At 40.3% G+C, this 19,138-nt stretch overlaps 1 protein-coding gene across 5 annotated transcripts; it reads right to left on the bottom strand.

Moving 5' to 3' along the window:
- Window positions 1-365: 365 nt before the first annotated feature.
- LOC139373653 (GTPase KRas-like) lies at window positions 366-18,843 on the bottom strand. Of its 5 annotated transcripts, XM_071114430.1 has the most exons (6): window positions 18,788-18,843; window positions 18,241-18,349; window positions 9,785-9,902; window positions 8,990-9,168; window positions 8,312-8,471; window positions 372-5,597 (listed from the first exon to the last, which is right to left on the bottom strand). In XM_071114430.1, exons 3-6 carry the CDS (start codon window positions 9,893-9,895, stop codon window positions 5,481-5,483), a joined length of 567 nt encoding a protein of 188 aa, XP_070970531.1. In that variant the 5' UTR covers window positions 9,896-9,902; window positions 18,241-18,349; window positions 18,788-18,843; the 3' UTR covers window positions 372-5,480. The 5 variants fall into 5 exon arrangements, with proteins under 5 accessions (XP_070970509.1, XP_070970531.1, XP_070970520.1 ...); XM_071114408.1 differs by lacking the exons at window positions 18,241-18,349; window positions 18,788-18,843 and adding an exon at window positions 12,598-13,249 and having other exon boundaries at window positions 366-5,597; XM_071114419.1 differs by having other exon boundaries at window positions 18,241-18,841.
- Between the last annotated feature and the right edge of the window lie 295 nt (window positions 18,844-19,138).

A 19,138-nucleotide genomic window follows, 5' to 3' on the forward strand; every position in this document is an offset into this window, starting at 1 on the left:
AGCCAGGGAAAAATGTGCTCTTGCAACAGCTGCACAGTGCGGATCACAGCCTCTGGAATAAAAATGGGGCTTTTATTGCTCAATCTAATTCATGCTGATAAAAAATGCAAACCATAGGCCTAATGGACACATGTTCAAACTCGCACACTTTTGATAGACTTAAAGGGGCAATCTGTAGTTGCTGCATCCATTTTTGGACTTATAAATTATATATATATACAGTGGGGCAAAAAAGTATTTAGTCAGCCACCAATTGTGCAAGTTCTCCCACTTAAAAAGATGAGAGAGGCCTGTAATTTTCATCATAGGTACACTTCAACTATGACAGACAAAATTAGAAAAAAAATCCAGAAAATCACATTGTAGGATTTGTAATGAATTTATTAGCAAATTATGGTGGAAAATAAGTATTTGGTGAATAACAAAAGTTTATCTCAATACTTTGTTATATACCCTTTGTTGGCAATGACAGAGGTCAAACGTTTTCTGTAAGTCTTCACAAGGTTTTCACACACTGTTGCTGGTATTTTGGCCCATTCCTCCATGCAGATCTCCTCTAGAGCAGTAATGTTTTGGGGCTGTTGCTGGGCACACATGAGAACCCAAAACATAAGCTTATTTTTCTCCAGTTATTGTAAACATTGTAAATGTAAACAAACACTTTATAGCCTCATAACATGGTTAAAACATGGATGGTCAGATCTTGCATCCATAGCTCTGCCTATTCATTTGAGAGGGGTTACATTTCTCCAAGCCCATCCCTCAGCTTTTTACCAAAACAGAGGTGGGGTGACCATTTTGTTATTGTTTCATCTGTGGATTATCAAGATATCAAAGTGTCACCAACAAAAACCTTAACAATAGGCCTATAGCAAATGCAGCATATGGCAGGTAATCCAAAAGTTACGTTACTGATTACAATTTTGGACCGGTAACTGTAACGGATTACATTTAGAAAGTAACCTACCCAACCCTGATTATAGCATGTGCAATATGCAGATGGCTGTCTCAGTCTAGGGGCTCCATTCCCTGGTTACACTTGATGCTCTGGCTGTTAGCCTCAGTCAGACACAACAGCGTGAGAAAACAGTGACCAATGCTGGCCAAACTCATGACATGATGCACCATCTGGTTGAACTTCAAGACTACAACCCTAAACAACTATTCATCAATGATACTGTTAATCCACTGTCATCCACACATGCATCTTCATGTTATACATTTTTGGTAATATGTCAATCTACCTAATCTCTCAACCAGCATGATAAACTATACACGTACCAATGGATTTTGTGTTGTAGAGTAGGGGCCTGAGGGCACACACTTAAAGTGTTTGGAAATCTGTTGTGAATGTACTATAATGTTTTTTAAATTGTATAACTGCTTTAATTTTTCTGGACCCCAGGAAGAGTATCTGCTGCCTTGGCAACAGCTAATGGGGATCCATAATAAATAGTAATAAACTAGGTGTCTGAGGGTGCTGTGCTTCTGTCCAAACATGAGGCATGATCATGCATCTCCACCTACAGCTCCCTCATGTTCATAAATAACAATAGAACAGCACTCATGGAAGCCTCCACCAGGGAATATATGAGCGGAAGTATGACTTCAGATAGGCCCACTACGAACTGGCAGACAGCACCAAAATAACCCTAGAATTCCTGGGGCACAAATATGAGCAAAGATGAGGAGACAGAGTCAATTCCTCATTTCTTTATTACACATTAAATAGGAGTGGTGAGATTCATGGAAAAAATGGATCTGTGATCAGATCACCACGCTACACACTTCCCAAAAAGAGATCTCTACTGACGTGTTCAACAGTGGTCATTCATTCACTCCCCTAGACCTGGACCCAGTCACTCTCCCCTAGACCTGGACCCAGTCACTCTCCCCTAGACCTGGACCCAGTCACTCTCCCCTAGACCTGGACCCAGTCACTCTCCCCTAGACCTGGACCCAGTCCCTCTCCCCTAGACCTGGACCCAGTCCCTCTCCCCTAGACCTGGACCCAGTCACTCTCCCGAGTCCCATCATACACAAACAGAGAGGAGTAGTGAAAACTCCATTAAAGCAACATTCATTTAGACACACCAACAAAATGAAGCACAATTTACAAAATATGACAATAGGTTGTTAAAATACGATCCAGGTATAAATTATACATTTTTTTTCTCAGAAATCAGCCATTGGCACATAATAAAAGGGAGGAGGAACATTTCAACACATTTCGCTATAGTTACTTTTCTTGATACAGTATTTTTAACAAATGGGTTCCCATAATCAAAAATGCATTAGCAGTTAATATCTAACTTTAGTAACAAAAGGGATTTAATCAAAGTGGGTCAAAAAATATAAATCCTAAGAACTAAGGCTGCACTTACACAGGCAGCCAATTCAGATCTATTGCCAATTAATTGCATATCTGATACCCATCTGATATTTTCCCTGTGTAAACAGCAAAAAAACACATGGAATCTGATCTTTGGACTTTTGATTTATACCACCTCCATATGTAGATCATAACCCTGATACAAACCCGATCCTCTATGTGCGACCTATGTCTGGATGCTCGGATCAGATTATTTTCTTCTGAAGCGTTTTTATGCACATAAGAAGCACCCGAAATGGAAAAGAACAGAGGCAGGAAACGAGCATTGCATCTGTGTGCTACATCAGTGTGAATGTGCAAATCTGATATGGGTCACATGTAAAACTGTGTGGACAGTCAGAAGAAAAGATTGGATATAAAAAGAAATAATCAGATTTGGGTTCTTAGGGTGGTTGTGTAAACATATTGTATATTATGTTTCAATTTAGAATCTTGTTCCTCTCAAACAGCACCGAGTTTGTAGCTCTTGATCAGACGTGACAGAGAAGCCTATGCTGTCTGACTGAAGCACGATGGCAGCACAAAAGGCAATGTGTAAGAAGCCCCAAGGTCAAAAACTAGTAATAAGGTGGTGAAATATGCATTGACCCTTAAAAGCAAATATTCCGTGTTATCAATTGACTTTTTTCTCTAAAAACTCATTTAAAATGGCAATTATTGCCTCATTTGCAGACATCAGTTCCAGTTACTACATCACTTGGATGCAACAACCTGTGAAAGATAAACGTGACATAAAAATTATTGGACTGGACGAGTCATTTCACTTGAAAGCCAGCACAGAAAAACCCTCAACACCTTCCCACCCAAACTCCAAAAAACACCCAAAGGTGATTTAGAAAAATTCATATAAACAATACATTTTTTGAACACCCTTATCATGACACCATTACTATTAGGATGCATCTTTTGTAGAAGTAAAAAATATATATAATAATAATAATAATAATAAGTGTTAGGACAAAACAAGGCCTTTAAGATTTGTTTTGCCTAATCTAGCCAATCCAAAAAAGGAGAGTAAGTTTATGGCAGCCATAAATACAAAACAAAGGATTGGGGAAATGTGCAAGGCATATTCTGTTAGGATCTGTTGGGGTGCTTTATGTCCTGCATCTGAAGACAATGAGTCACTATTCTTTAAGAAGATAGTTCACCCGAAGAACACATCTACGTAGTCGACATTAGATGACTTAGTTTAAAGTTTAGGTTTGATTTAGGCATGCAATTTTTTTTTGCACTCAACACTTCAGATGCTAAACTGTAACAAGGAAGCCCAGATCTTGATTTGCTGGCTCAATTAGCTGAGGTCAAATGTGTTACTCCAGTGAACTACCTTCAAAAAACAAAACATGACGCAAAATACACCAATCCTGAGGATAAGAGGGAAGTTCATAGCTTAAACAAGGTCTCTTCAGGAACAAATACCTCATCTTCTAGGACATTCGTAATGAGCAGGGAATATCAAATCTAATGATAAAATAACTACAGGAGACACTGGCTTGTGATGGGTTTTAAGCAACATGCAGTGCCACTGAGCAACACAACATTAGCTGCATGTCCTTTTCAAAATCACTGGCAGAATCTTGCTGTTCTGATGCCTCTCTTTATATAAAAATATATTATGCTTCAAACCTGCCACCTGGAGCAATTCAGTTGTTGAGAAGGTTTCCCACCACTCAACAACTGGTTTCTACCCAAAAGGTCAGATCAGGTTTGGTGAATATGGATTGACTCTCAAGTCCCGAAACACTATAAAAACCTGTGTCCCCCAACTGGAACAGAGCTCCTTGTTCCTGGCCCTAGAGGCTGTATCAGTATCATACAGTATGAGCATCACAGTGCCATTCCCCGTAAGAACACATTGCATGCAAAAAGGAAAGTCTCTCCTGTAGGCAGGAAATCACTGCTCACCAATTACAAAAAAAGCATTAACAGATTACAAGTGAATTAAATGGGTAACCTTTTTTTTTTTTTAACTAGGTACAGTAGTAAAGTTCATATGCATGCTAAAAGAACTGCATGATATTATTGAATCATATCTAGGAGTCTAATGTAGGAGGATGGGCATTATTACACACAGCGGCCAGGACATTTGTAATTTCCCCTAATCAAGTGTTGGTCGTGCCTCCCGGTTGTTACTCCTTGTCCTATGGCAGGGGTACTCAACTCCTACAAGGTCTGGAGCCTGCTGATTTTCTGTTCTACCTGATAATTGCACACACACCTGGTGTCACAGGTCTAAATCAGTCCCTGACTAGAGGGAACCAATGAAAAAAATGCAGTGGAACTGGCTTTGAGGTCCAGAGTTGAGTTTGAGGGTCCTATGGTATCGAATGGAATCATAAACTTAGATAGAAATCGCAGCATTGCATCTTTCCCATTATGGCGTCTGTGAGCATGGGCAGCGTCATTGAGGCCATTTCCATTTTGAAGTGGTCAATTGTCTTCTTCTACTACTGCGAGTTGACAAACTGAAAGGGTGCATAGTGCCACCTGGAGTGTGCTTTTTGAACAGGTATAAAGACAATTTACTGCCACCTGCAGTTATGAAATGTTTGCTCACAAGTATAATTCATTGTCTGATCCCTCCTGATGACCCAGATGGAATCATGTGATCCTTCCATAACCCATAGTAAGTCCCCAGTTGACTATTTAAAAATTGTGAAAGTCCTCAATGGCGTTGCCCATGCTAAAAACAGGCTTTTAGGCACTACGGATGGAATTCAACTCTCCCCCATACTGTTAGAAGCATGTACTACAACAACCTCTTCTGCTAATGCTCTACTAGCAGAGGGAAAATAAGCTTTTTAGGCTTGGTTTTTCTATTGTCCAAAATGTCCCTACAGTGTACCACTCCTAATTGATAATCAACCTATTGGACCAACACTTCTGGGCAACTGGCACTAAACACTAAGTAAAGCTTAGTTTCAAATTAGCAAAAAAAAATGCGGGCAGACAAAAAGGGGTTCATTTCGATATTCGGTGTTGTGGTTACTTAGATAAGAGGCTAATAATTTAGTGTAATGTACAAAAATGTATTAAACAGTTTGAACACATTTTTTTCTATCTTGAAAAGGGGGGGGGTCATTATTCACATGAGTATACACTTTGCCTTGGACTTCTTTTTCTTCTTCTTGCCCTCCTTGCTCATCTTCTCTTTGTGTTTTCGGATTTCCCGCACTAATGTGTAAAAGGCATCATCGACACCCTGGGGAAAAGAAAAAGATAAGTTACGGTTCATTTTGAAAACTTCTCAAAAACATGGATGTTCTCATCTGTGACTAACATGAAAGCTGGGTCAGATGCAAATGTAAAGGGGGCGTTTGAAATGGCTCCCCTATTTCACAATATAGTGCACTACTTTTGACTATAGGGAATAGGATAGCATTTTGGTGTGCACTAATAGTATGTTACAAATGTGTTAATTGTGTATGGATTCGTTGGAAGGTGGATTCGCAGCATCAGCTGGCCCAGCAGAGAGCACAGACACAATCAATGGTGCCACAATGAGACAAAAAATAACCAGGTCTTTGTCATTCGCTGAGCACGACATTGGTTTCCTTCCTGATGCAATGGGTGGTCATTTCAGATTGCGACAGAGAGATTGAGAGAAAGAACAAGAGAGAGACACAAAGGGAGTATCTGTGCCATAACAACATGGATGACTCACAGTTGGCCCAGGACTTGAGTTTCAGTGGAACACCTCTGTGTTGTCCTCTTAGTAATCACACTTCCTTGGGTCATCATTTCAACACTTAATTTCAGCCCAGATGATCACAACCTCCATTAATCACACAGATCAGATCTCATTTGAGCAGACTAGAGAATGATCAGCACTCCATGATAGTATAAACACATAGAGACAGAGATACCACAGGAGTAGAAACCAACATGGATGCCTGGTTTCAAGGAGATCCCACGGCCCAGCAGATCCCAGGAGGTTAGTTTAGACAGGAATGGATCCCACCCACCAAGGAGCAAGCAGCACTACTTTCCCTGCCCGGGACCACGCGTACAACACCCTCCGACACGCACACCTGATGGACGGGAGGGAGCACGGCCACGACACACTTACCCCTTTCACATAACAACACACTTTTTAAGCTTGACGCAGAGCGGGGTCTTTTCTTCCTTGCTGAGCTTTTTCAGCCGGTACAGCCTGATCTCCCGTACCAGACTGTAAAAGGCATCCTCCACTCTCTGCAGTGCGAAACACAGCTCTCCTCAGTTAAAGAATATATGGATAACTATGTGGACTCCCTCAGTGTTAGGAAATATATGGATAACTATGTGGACTCCCTCAGTGTTAGGGAATATAGGGATAACTATGTGGACTCCCTCAGCGTTAGGGAATATAGGGATAACTATGTGGACTCCCTCAGCGTTAGGGAATATAGGGATAACTATGGACTCCCTCAGTGTTAGGGAATATAGGGATAACTATGTGGACTCCCTCAGTGTTAGGGAATATAGGGATAACTATGTGGACTCCCTCAGTGTTAGGGAATATAGGGATAACTATGTGGACTCCCTCAGTGTTAGGGAATATAGGGATAACTATGTGGACTCCCTCAGTGTTAGGGAATATAGGGATAACTATGTGGACTCCCTCAGTGTTAGGGAATATAGGGATAACTATGTGGACACTCACTGAGCAGTTTTTATTGGATACTCGGTTGTCCTTGCCATAACCAGCACGTTGAAAAAGTCGCACCACTGTGCATGGAGCTTCTATTTCTTTTAAACATTTGGGATGCAAGACTAAGACAAGTGTACATATAGATGTGTATGGAGCTGATGTATAAATCTAAGGTCCTCGTTGTAGACTTCAAAACATTGTAGTAATTTAACTTCACAGGGGCATGACAGGTACAAACATTATACTAAGTGTCATTGTAAAAGGTGTGAAAAGTGGTGTGTGTATTATTCAGTACAAGGGCAACAACAGATAGCTGGTCGAATCGACCAATGAAAATGGAGAAGAGAACTGGAAGAGACCAATCAGTGTCCCCTGTGTCCCCAGAAAGAGTTGTGATTGGACCGATGCAAAGAGAGCAGAAGGTTCACCTCACCGACTGCCAAATATATCACAGTGCCAGCCAGCCACGCAAAGCATGCCGACACACACACCACCAACCACAAACACGATGCAGCACAGGATCACACCCATCCCACTGTCCATCAAGCATGATTATTACCCCGCCACAAAACCATTACTGATAAATTCCCCTCTTTGGTGAAGATTCAGTGAGAAATGTACAGATTTGTTGATTGCCAGATCCGTTTTGAAGACTTCCCACATTACCATGACAGAGGGGCATGCACAGATAGAACAATTACTCATATATCAATAATTATATAAGCAAGGGGACTTTGCAGTGGAAACCTGATATATTTCCAAGCACCATTTAGAAACCGAGCACATAGACACTGACACCAACAGAAATCAAAAAGTACCTTCGGAGTCATAAGAGGATCACAGGATTTTGTGAGATTGAAGTGGCCATGATTGTAAAAAGCCATTGCAAGGACACCTGACACAGCTGGTAAGAAGTAATCTTGCCACAATAATGAAAATTGATCTGTGGAGAACATTGTTAAATGGTTTCTGTTTTCACACCAGGAAATACACTCAAAGCTACAAGCAACCCTTCACTATTACATGGGCTTGATTTAATAAAAGGTGCAAAGTTATACCAGGTAACGCTTAGTAAATCTGTCCCAAATCCATCTTCAACTGGATATGTAGCAGAGCTAAAGTATCCTTGGAATCCAGACTGAATAACGCTACATTTCACTTCACTGAATTCAGTCTGGATTTTCAGGCTAGCCAATCAATGGCCGTCATGTTAAAAACCATGGCCATGGTTGCTATTTGTGCCATGGTTATGTCCACTACGGCCTGTTGTCTCGGTCTCTCACCTGTCTCGTTTTGGCCGAGGTCTCAATGAAGGGGATGCCATAGCTGCGCGCTAAGTCCTGAGCCTGTTTGGTGTCCACTGTCCGGGACGGCAGGTCACACTTGTTCCCCACCAGCACCATTGGTACGTCTTCTGAGTCTTTCACCCGCTTGATCTGCTCTCTGGAGAACAAAGACGACAGGGAAGGCAAGGGTTAAACAACAGTGTAATGCTTTGGTTGTCCAAAGTAAGTAGGGAATTTACTCGTTTTTTGGGGTTATTGATTTCACACACAATCTGGGTAAAGTTTTTTAAAGAGTGGGTTGTATTTACAAGTATAAAGTGCTGTTGGCATTGACACATAGTTAAGGGGATAGAGTTTGCAGAACCGTGTCTGCTTGGAAACTGCATCACAGAGTCTGGCTCAACCTATAGTGGTGGATGTCCTCTACAAGGGAAGAGTCTGGCTCAACCTATAGTGGTGGATGTCCTCTACAAGGGAAGAGTCTGGCTCAGTCTGGCTCAACCTATAGTGGTGGATGTCCTCTACAAGGGAAGAGTCTGGCTCAACCTATAGTGGTGGATGTCCTCTACAAGGGAAGAGTCTAGCTCACCTATAGTGGTGGATGTCCTCTACAAGGGAAGAGTCTAGCTGACCTATAGTGGTGGATGTCCTCTACAAGGGAAGAGTCTGGCTCACCTATAGTGGTGGATGTCCTCGAAGGACTTGGTGTTGTTGATGGCGAAGACACAGAGGAAGCCCTCCCCTGTCCTCATGTATTGGTCCCTCATGGCGCTGTACTCCTCCTGACCTGCAGTGTCCAGGATGTCCAGCAGACATGTCTCCCCATCAATCACCACCTGCTTCCTGTACGAGTCCTGAAGGAGGGAGAGAGAAAGAGAGGGATGGGTTGGGTCAGGAGGGGCACCTTAGCGATAATCAGGTAGACTGGACACTTATGAATGATCACATATTCATAGGTGTCCAGTCTACCTGACTAGGAATCAGAACGTCTAGACCTAACTATATGGTCATAGAATGCTCATCTAATAAAGTCGCTGAGGAAATTCAATAATATTAGAATCAGAGAGAATGGATGGGATGACTAAGAGCGACTGTATGTGCACCAAGGGAAAAATGCACTCAATCTTCAAGCAGTCATAAAATTGATAGCTTTCAGAAAGTATAATTGAGTAATAATATCTGACATGTGAAACTACTAAAGCATTTAATCACATAGTAATCTATCATCAACCAACAAAATTAAACTGACTGAAAGACACCATGTTGATGATATTATAATATTAATTTATTCAAATAACAGAAAATGATCAGAAATGATCAAAACCTGTTTGGCTTCTTTCATCTTCAACCAGAAAAACCTGCTAGAACTACATTTTTACACAACTTTATTTCTAAAAGATTTTTGTCTCCCGATTCCCAGACATGCCTTGCTGAAGTAAGAGACAATGGTGTACTGAAACTACTTATTACCTCGATGGTGGGGTCATATTCATCCACAAAGTGGTTCTGAATGAGCTGGATGGTGAGCGCGCTCTTGCCCACACCTCCTGCTCCCACCACCACCAGCTTGTATTCTGTCATCCTTCACCTGTGGGAGAGAAAGCACACAGAAATAAGGTCAGTGAATATATAAAACCTTTTAGAGCTACACATTAACCATCGACACAACAATCCTTCAACTGGGATCTCCCAAACCTGGACATTTCTGGAAAGTTTCTGAAATGTTCCAACCCTACACACACATAGTGAGAATGAAGCTGAGGATATGAAGAATTTCTCCCCCCTTCTCCATAGCCATCTGGTCAAGTTGTATTAATTCCCTTAAACTAAACTTAAGTGCAAATAAAAAATTGTATTTTGTCCCGAATGTCTCCAGATTGCATTTCATTTGCACAATTTCCCTCCTATGTTCTCCAGAGCTGAAAGGGAATGTATACAATAACAGATCTCTGTGGATACAATAATGTTTACATTCTATCCAACTTCATCCTGCAATTTTACAGAAAATGGGATGAGTGTATATATTATTATATTATGCCGCACGCCATCGCTCACCGATATATTTATATGTACCTATTCTTATTCGGCCCTTTACATTTCTGTGTATAAGGTAGTTGTTGTGAATTTGTTAGATTACTTGCTAGATATTTCGGCATAGTCGGAACTAGAAGCACAAGCATTTCGCTACACTCGCATTAACATCTGCTAACCATGTGTATGTGACCAATAACATTTGATATTATACTCTACTATCATTCTTAAATGGGATTATCAACAAGGAGAAGATATGGAAAACTATGAAAGAGACTGGAATTCTGGAAAGATATACATAAGCTGCCTGCCCTCAGGTCTGTTGACTTTTATATTACTTTGAATTGGCACAATCACTGTTCCCCCTGATTAAATAATGACTTGTCATCATTATTTAACATTGTTTGAACAGAAGATTGACGTTTACAATTCCCCCAAATATCATACCCACAAATGTTGCTACTAAATGATCCTCCAACTGAAATGTCTCTCTAACTGTAACAACACACGTTCAAAAGATAGTTGCGAGTAACAGCTACACAATGGGATCTGGCCTCAGGCAGTAGACACAGATCTATGATGTTACATAATGGTCCCAAAATTGACAAACAACTAGGAAGCACACACTGCTCTGCAGACGGTATGTGAACAACAACTGTCCCTACAGTTTCCCTGTTCAAAAACATACCCTGCTGGGTATAATACTGAGGTCAGTTTTCTGAGAATCTTGTATTGTCAATACAAACAAAAAAGAAGACCTCACCCATGTCTTCACCCAACTGAGGTATAAATTTACTAACAAAGTTAGTGTTTCATCACACTTTTCATACGCCCCTTGAAATGATCAGCCTGGAGTTCTACACCTATTGATGTACTCCCTCTGAAAATGCATGAAACAAAAGGAGCATTATAAACTGGATGGTTCGAGCCCTGAATGCGGATTGGCTGAAATCTGTGGTATATCAAACAGTATTCCATGGGTATGACAAAACGTTTATTTTTACTGCTGTAACTACGTTGGTAAACAGTTTATAATACTAATAAGGCACCTCGGGGGTTTGTGGTATATGGCCAATATACCACGGCTAAGGGTTGTATCCAGGCACTCTGCATTACGCACAAGAAGTTCCCTTAGCCGTGGTATATTGGCCATATACCACACCCCCTCTGGCCTTATTGCTTAAGTATAGCACTTATGCCTACTATTTCTATTGAATATGACATTATAGGCCTAATAAATCACTGTCATCACCAGAAACTATTGCCTACAGTGTGGATAAGGTAAATACAGATGAATCACGACTTTCAGATTCTACCACTGACACAATTATTGTACAGTAGGTTTAATAACTTGGCCACAACGCTTGCTCTGTTAGTACAATATTGAGAACCCTTTCATATCCTCACATCCTGCAGGAAATCGAAAGCGTGTTCATGATTGGCTAGTCCTGACACCTGTACAGTCAGCTGCATTACCAGTCATCAACAAGGTTGTAATGTCCAATCAAGCACTCTCCCCGAGTTCTGGTTTCAGATCAATTACAAGTTACAGTAAAATACATGGCAATATTGTGGTAAAGTATTGTGAAAGAGTAGACAAATAGTCCCCTATAAAAAAAAAATCAAACAGTGTCCATTTTATGCAGTTTACTTATTCACAATCTGATGATAGATAAAGTGATCCTTTCAACCATTTTCATTGGCAGTCAACCAATGCCTAATGACAGCAGTAGCTTCCATTGTAAAGTGTAGGCCTACTACTAGTCATTAGTAAAATACTCTATACGTGAAATGAGGAGAACAAAACACCCTTATCGATACACCCTCAGGGTGACTGGCTGTAGCCTACAATAACTGGAGTAGTTCCACATGGATAGAGTAGCCTAGATTATGCAGATCCCCGCAAGTATTAGTTAACTAGATTAGCCGTGTGCGAATTTATTTAACACGAACGTTATCTGGTGGCACAATGGATTGAACGCTATGTGTAAACACCGTAGAACCTGCAGCGTTCATGGGCGAGTTGAGTTTGAAGCCGCCATAAATACCGCATAGGTCTGCACTTCAGACATTAGGTTAACAATTGGGCGTAGTTTGAATAAACAACTATACTTTAGCTGCAAATGTCCAGCAAATTATGAAATCAATACAGACCCAACAAAAAATGAAGTTACCGGCGAAGGGATACAATGTCACCCCTGTATCCATTGTGTAAATTGATACAAATGTAGCGATCTTGTAAATTGTTTTACCTTTAGCGTATGGAGTTCCGCGTCCGAAGTTGCGACCAAATAACAAGTCAAGCAGATAATCCTCCCTTTTCACACGATCTCTACATTTCCTACTTCACAATGAAACGGCCCCATTTATGTAGATTAAACTTATTTGAAAAAGCAGACGAAAGTAAGGAAATTAATCAATTGAATTTTACATTTGATCCAGCGCTTGGCCTGCTACTGTCGATTCAGCTGAGTTTGGCCTTAGCGCGAATATGGGCGGATACCGGGTGCAGAGTAGCCTAGTACATACAGCTCACTTACTTAGAAAGCAGGGGATTTCAACTGGTTTCGGTGTGATATCACTATACTAGTGTCGCAATATAAAGACGTTCTCCACTCAATGCACTTCTACTTTACCTCAATGTATTGTGCTGGTGGGTGCGTGTTGGCAGATTGTGTTTTGAAACGTTCTGGAGTCGATGTGTTTTTCCAAGAGAGGACTGAAATAGGGCGTATACATATGCGTTCAAATAATTTGGAATTACATAAATAGGCATATCTAAACAATTTATATCTATAAATCGATCATTATGGCAGTGTCAATTAAATTATTCTACCAAGCATCAATATTTCAAGACCTATCTCTGGGAATAAATGGTCGGCTTCCCAGTGAAGCTGGAACAATAACGGATAGGGGGCGCATCCACTATATATAGGCTCTAAATATAACTGGAATGTACTGGAGGGACGTCATTCCCAGTCAAGGAAATGATTGGTGATCCCGTGTCAGTCTTTCTCGGATGTCACTGGTATACCTTCTGCGCAGAATATGTGCATAGAGATACAGGGTAAAAACATACAGCTTGGCTCGGGGACGACAAACAGAGAGGCGTGAACCAACTGAAACAATTACGCATATGCGTAACATTTAAAATACGCATGTTCATCCGTTTTCTTGTTTTTTTTAGTTGTCAGAAATGCGAATAGCTATGGACAGAACATATAGATACAGTAGATAGTGGACTCTAGTGCCCAAAATACAATTTTAGTCCATTGAGGACTTTCACCATTTTGAAGTAGTCAACTGGGTGGAACTTCCTGTGGGCTAAGGAACGATCATGTCATTTCATCCAGGTCATCAAGCGGGATCAGCCAATGAATTATCCTCGTGAGCAAACATTCCATAACTACAGGTGGCAGTAAATCACCAACCTTTGCTTTATACATGTTCAAACAATACACTCCAACTCATAGAAGTAGTAGAAGAAATTTGACTACTTCAAAATCTATAGCAATGGAGCTGCCCATGCTCTCGCTGAAGCCATAATGGGACAGATACAATGTTGCATCCTCTAACTATCTCCATGGGACAGAACCATACCCCCTTTACTGTGAGAATTCAAACACTATTTATTTATGAAGGTAAAATAGTGCCTTAAGTGTACAAGCATGTAAAGTATGATTTGCACATGTAACATTGCACCTATATAATCAGTTTTGTAGTTGCAAAAAAATATTTGCAAACATTTAACTTATTTTGAGAATAAATGCAAGAACACTTGCAAACATGCAAGTTCATATGTTAAATTAAATAACATTTGCAAGCATGGAACTAAATTTTAAAACTAATGCAACTCATTTACTAAACTTGCGAATGGTGAATATTCTTCTGTGAATTAAAACTACATTAGCCGATGTTGAATCTGTGCGCAGCTTCATTAAATAGTACCCGTAAAACACCAGTCTCAACATCATCATTGAAGAGGCGACTCCGGGATGCTGGCCTTCTAGGCAGAGTTGCAAAGAAAAGGCCATATCTCAGACTGGCCAATAAAAATAAAATATTGAGATGGGCAAAAGAACACAGACACTGGACAGAGGAACTCTGCCTAGAAGGCCAGCATCCCGGAGTCGCCTCTTCACTGTTGACATTGAGACTGGTGTTTTGTGGGTTCTATTTAATGAAGCTGCCAGTTGAGGACTTGGGAGGCGTCTGTTTCTCAAACTTGACACTCTAATGTACTTGTCCTCTTGCTCATTTGTGCACCGGGGCCTCCCACTCTGGTTAGAACCAGTTTGCGCTGTTCTGTGAAGAGAGTAGTACACAGAGTTGTACGAGATCTTCAAATTCTTGGGAATTTCTCACATAGCCTTAATTTCTCTGAACAACAATAGACTGATGAGTTTCAGAAGAAAGTTATTTGTTTCTGGCCATTTTGAGCCTGTAATCAAACACACACATGCTGATGCTCCAGATACTCAACTAGTCTAAAGAAGGCCAGTTTTATTGCTTATTTAATCAGAACAACAGTTTTCAGCTGTGCTAACATAATGGCAAAAGGGCTTTCGAATGATCAATAAGCCTTTTAAAATTATAAACTTGGATTAGCTAACACACCGTGCCATTGAAACACAAGAGTGATGGTTGCTGATAATGGGCCTCTGTATGCCTATGTAGATATTCCATTAAATATCTTATTTAAAAAACAAGGGCATTTCTAAGTGACCCCAAACTTTGGAACAGTGTTGGAAATTCCAAATTGTTTTCATAGTCAACTTAGACATAGCAGTGACACACACACGTAACCCACCAGACATGCCACCAAGGGTATTGTGCAGTACCAGTCAAAAGTTGACACACCTACTCATTCCAGGGTTTTTCTTTATTTCTACTATTTTCTACATTGTATAATAATAGTGAAGACATCAACACTATGAACTAACTCATATGGAATCATGTAGTAACCAAAAATGTGTTAAACAAATCAAAATATATTTTATATTTGAGATTCTTCAAAGTATGCTATTCTCTGTGATACAGGCGATTGAGCAGCCATTGCGAACCAACAAGATCACTCGGCAGATCTATGAACATTCCGTCTTCATCAAGGCCATGCCCGGAATCATCATGGGTGAATCCAGCCCTTCGGCTGCATCTTCATCCAGCTCTTCTTCATCAACAGCATCTGGTAAGAACAAGGGTCAAGTCTGCAACTCAACCATGAGCCTGAATTAGCCTAGTGGTGCTTGTATAATGATTCATAAAGAAACAAGTAATTCATTGATTATTAGATTGTAAATGTTAATTACACATGACCAAATAAGTAAATAACTAATACTTTATTTGAACCCATGTCAAAAGCAAGGAGACTGAATTTGATTTATTGTTGAGTATTTTCTCAACATTTTATCTCACCAGATGTACTACATTTTGGGTACCTGTTCCTGGTGTTCATCATTTTCCTCATCACCTGCTCCAAGGCTGTCATCCTGCTGTGCTACTTCCTCTCGTGTGCAGAGGTGGGTGGAGCCATGCATACATGGATCTGGCATCACAATAATGGTATACTGTGCTCTCTCTCTCTCTTTGTATGTTAATGCAATATGTAATATTTGTAAAACGGATTCCCAACGTTTCCAGTTTGCCAGATTATCTGTGCCATTATGTTTAGCTACCAAAAGTGAAGTCTTTGTGTCAACAGTAAATCTATTTTAGTTTCATGAAAACATTCTAAATGATGCAAATGTTTCTTTCTCATATGACTTAATTTATCTCTGCTCATCGATCCAAGCACTTAGATGTCACTACAGTGTCAAAAAATGTATTGAGCCGAACCTAAAGAGTGTCTTATGTTTTGTATAGGACTCACTGGTGGTGGCATTCCTTCCTCATCAGGCTATTCATGGCAGTCAACCTGTTTGTTTACGACTTGCACTACTTCTCCAAGCTGCAGATCATCACCACTACCATCCTCTACTTTACCATGATCATGGTGCTCATTTTCTTCCTCTTCACAAGGGAGTCAACAACAGTTCCACACTACGCAAGGCTAGACTCTCTAACAGGTTTAAGTAGAGGCGCTCAGACACATTTCATCTTAACGAACAGTGCTGGAGCTTTTGGCAGAGTCATCGGCTGTTTCCAGCCACTCGTCTCAATAGGAATTTTATCTGCCTTTAAGAAATGGAAATGTGTGGTGCTGTAATAGCGAGCTGAGACAGTTGAAAATATTGATGGGATATTTTAGTTGTCTTTGTGCTCCTGAAGTGCTGTGGTATCTCACTGTTAAAATCATCCTAGAGTGGAGATGAAACACCTGCTGTGTTTAATGGGCTGATGTGGGTAATACTAATACAGAGATAATACATTTACAAATGGTTTTCTCCTCCTTACTGCATGTTGCCTTTTTATGCCATTATGTTTACCACTTCAATGCCCTTAAATCTGTATTTTAAAACTTTTTTAGAGATAGGGGGCAGCATTTTCACTTTTGGATGAATAGCGTGCCCAGAGTGAACTGCCTCCTACTCTGTCCCAGATGCTAATATATGCATAATATTATTAGCATTGGATAGAAAAGACTCTGAAGTTTCTAAAACTGTTTGAATGATGTCTGTGAGTATAACAGAACTCATATGGCAGGCGAAAACCTGAGAAGAATCCAACTAGGAAGTGGGAAATCTGAGGTTTGTAGTTTTTCAAAGCTTGGCCTACCGAATACACAGTGTCTATGGAGTCAAGTTACACTTCCTACGGCTTCCACTAGATGTCAACCGTCTTTAGAAACTTGTTTGAGGATTCTACTATAAAGGAGGGACTCATGAGACCTGTTTGAGTCAGTGGTCTGGCAGAGTGCCTTGGTCTCATGACCCGTGGCCACGAGAGAGTTAGCTCTCGTTCCAATGCTTTTCTTCAGACATTGGAATTCTCCGGTTGGAACCTTATTGAGGATATGTTAAAAACATTCTAACGATTGATTCCATACATCGTTTGACTTGTTTCTATGACCTGTAACGGAACTTTTTGTCTGGATGATGTGCCTGCACCTCATGAAGATGGGCTGAAGACGCTAACAACAAGTGGCTATTTGGACATAAATGATTGACTTCATGGAACAAATCAGTCATTTATTGTCGAACTGGGATTCCTGGGAGTGCCTTCTGATGAAGATCATCAAAGGTAAGTGAATATTTATAGTATTATTTCTAACTTCTGTTGACTCCAACATGGCGGATATTTCTCTGGCTGGATTGGGCTCTGAGCGCCGTTCTCAGATTAAGCTTTTTCCGTAAAGTTTTTTTTAAAATCTGACACGGCAGTTGCATTAAGGAGAAGTCTATCTTTCATTCTGTGAATAACACTTGTATCTTTTATCAATGTTTGAGTATTTCTGCAAAATCACCGGATGTTTTGGAATCAAAACATTACTGCATGTAACGCGCCAATGTAAACTGAGATTTTTGGATATAAATATGCACATTATCGAACAAAACATACATGTATTGTATAACATGATGTCCTATGAGTGTCATCTGATGAAGATCATCAAAGGTTAGTGATTAATTTTATCTATATTTCTTCCTTTTTGTGACTTCTATCTTTGGCTGGAAAAATGGCTGTGTTTTTTTTACTTGGCGGTGAGCTAACATATTCATATGCTGTGCTTTAGCTGTAAAGCATTTTTGAAATCGGACACGATGGGTAGATTAACAAGAAGTTTCTTTCATTTGCTGTATTGGACTTTGAAAAAAATATTTTTGAATTTCGCTCGCTGCCTTTTCAGCGGAATGTTGTCGAGGGGTTCCGCTAGCAGAACGCCTGCCCTAGAAAGGTTAAAGCATGGTTCGATATTGACATTTAGCGAGCTAATCAAGATAGAATCTGAGAGATCTCACCTTTTACGTATCTCTGTAGCAGTTAGCTCTCATTTTGTCTGGACACTGCATCAGCCAGATGAAGCAACTGCACATTTAATCTTCTTCCCCATCCCTTCTTGTCTTGAATCTACAGGGAGCAAGCCTGTTCTCCTCAAAACATTATTTGCAAGCTAGCTAACATTAGCCAACTTGAGCAGAGATCTCAGCTTGCTAACTATCAAAGCCAACCAACTACACATCAAATATACATAGAGCAAATCATTTTCTAAAGTAATTTTAGTCTCAACCAAATTACAAGTGCATAGCTTTATCTATTCCTCTGTTACACAATTTAATAACCACTAGATACAGGCTAACCAGAAAATGCTCTAATGCTAACTAGTTAGCAAGCCATGTAATGTCAATAGAAAAAAGGCTAGTTAGATAGCTAGCTAGCATTAGCTTTGTAGTGGTTGTGCTATGTGGAAACACTCATTTTAATTATTCCCTTCATCTTCTTCACACCGACGCCTTGTTGTAGCTTTCAAATTCTGTGAATAGCATTTAGCTAGCTACAAATGCTTACAATTTGATCCATATTTAGCACAGTGGGAAGTGTGCTTCCAGACCAGAACCCTGTGAAACGTGAGAGCTTGTTCCAGAATGACAACACCTCACCTGATTGGTCAGAAGAAAAAGCCCTGTCCACCAGAGCTTGTATATTTCTCTGCTGCTTGGTGGCAGAATTTGTTTTTACAACTGCAAAACTTTTGCCTGAGGTTAGTTGCTAAATTAGTGCCAAAACTCTGGGCGCACAGATTCGACATCGGCAAATTTAGTTTGAATTCACAGAGGAATATTCACCAGTCAGTAAATTTAGTTTAGTAAATTTAGTAAACATTCATTCTCAAATTCAGCTGCATGCTTGAAAATCTTA

This window comes from Oncorhynchus clarkii, chromosome 2 (assembly GCF_045791955.1).
Source record: "Oncorhynchus clarkii lewisi isolate Uvic-CL-2024 chromosome 2, UVic_Ocla_1.0, whole genome shotgun sequence".
Lineage (NCBI taxonomy): Eukaryota > Metazoa > Chordata > Actinopteri > Salmoniformes > Salmonidae > Oncorhynchus > Oncorhynchus clarkii.

Coding starts and splice junctions, on each gene's coding strand:
- LOC139373653 (XM_071114408.1), bottom strand. CDS start 9,895: ATGACAGAATACAAGCTGGTGGTGGTGGGAGCAGGAGGTGTGGGCAAG. Junction 9,169..9,784: donor AATATGACCCCACCATCGAG/GTAATAAGTAGT, acceptor TCCCTCCTTCAG/GACTCGTACAGGAAGCAGGT. Junction 5,598..8,311: donor CCTCGGCCAAAACGAGACAG/GTGAGAGACCGA, acceptor TCTTTTCCCCAG/GGTGTCGATGATGCCTTTTA.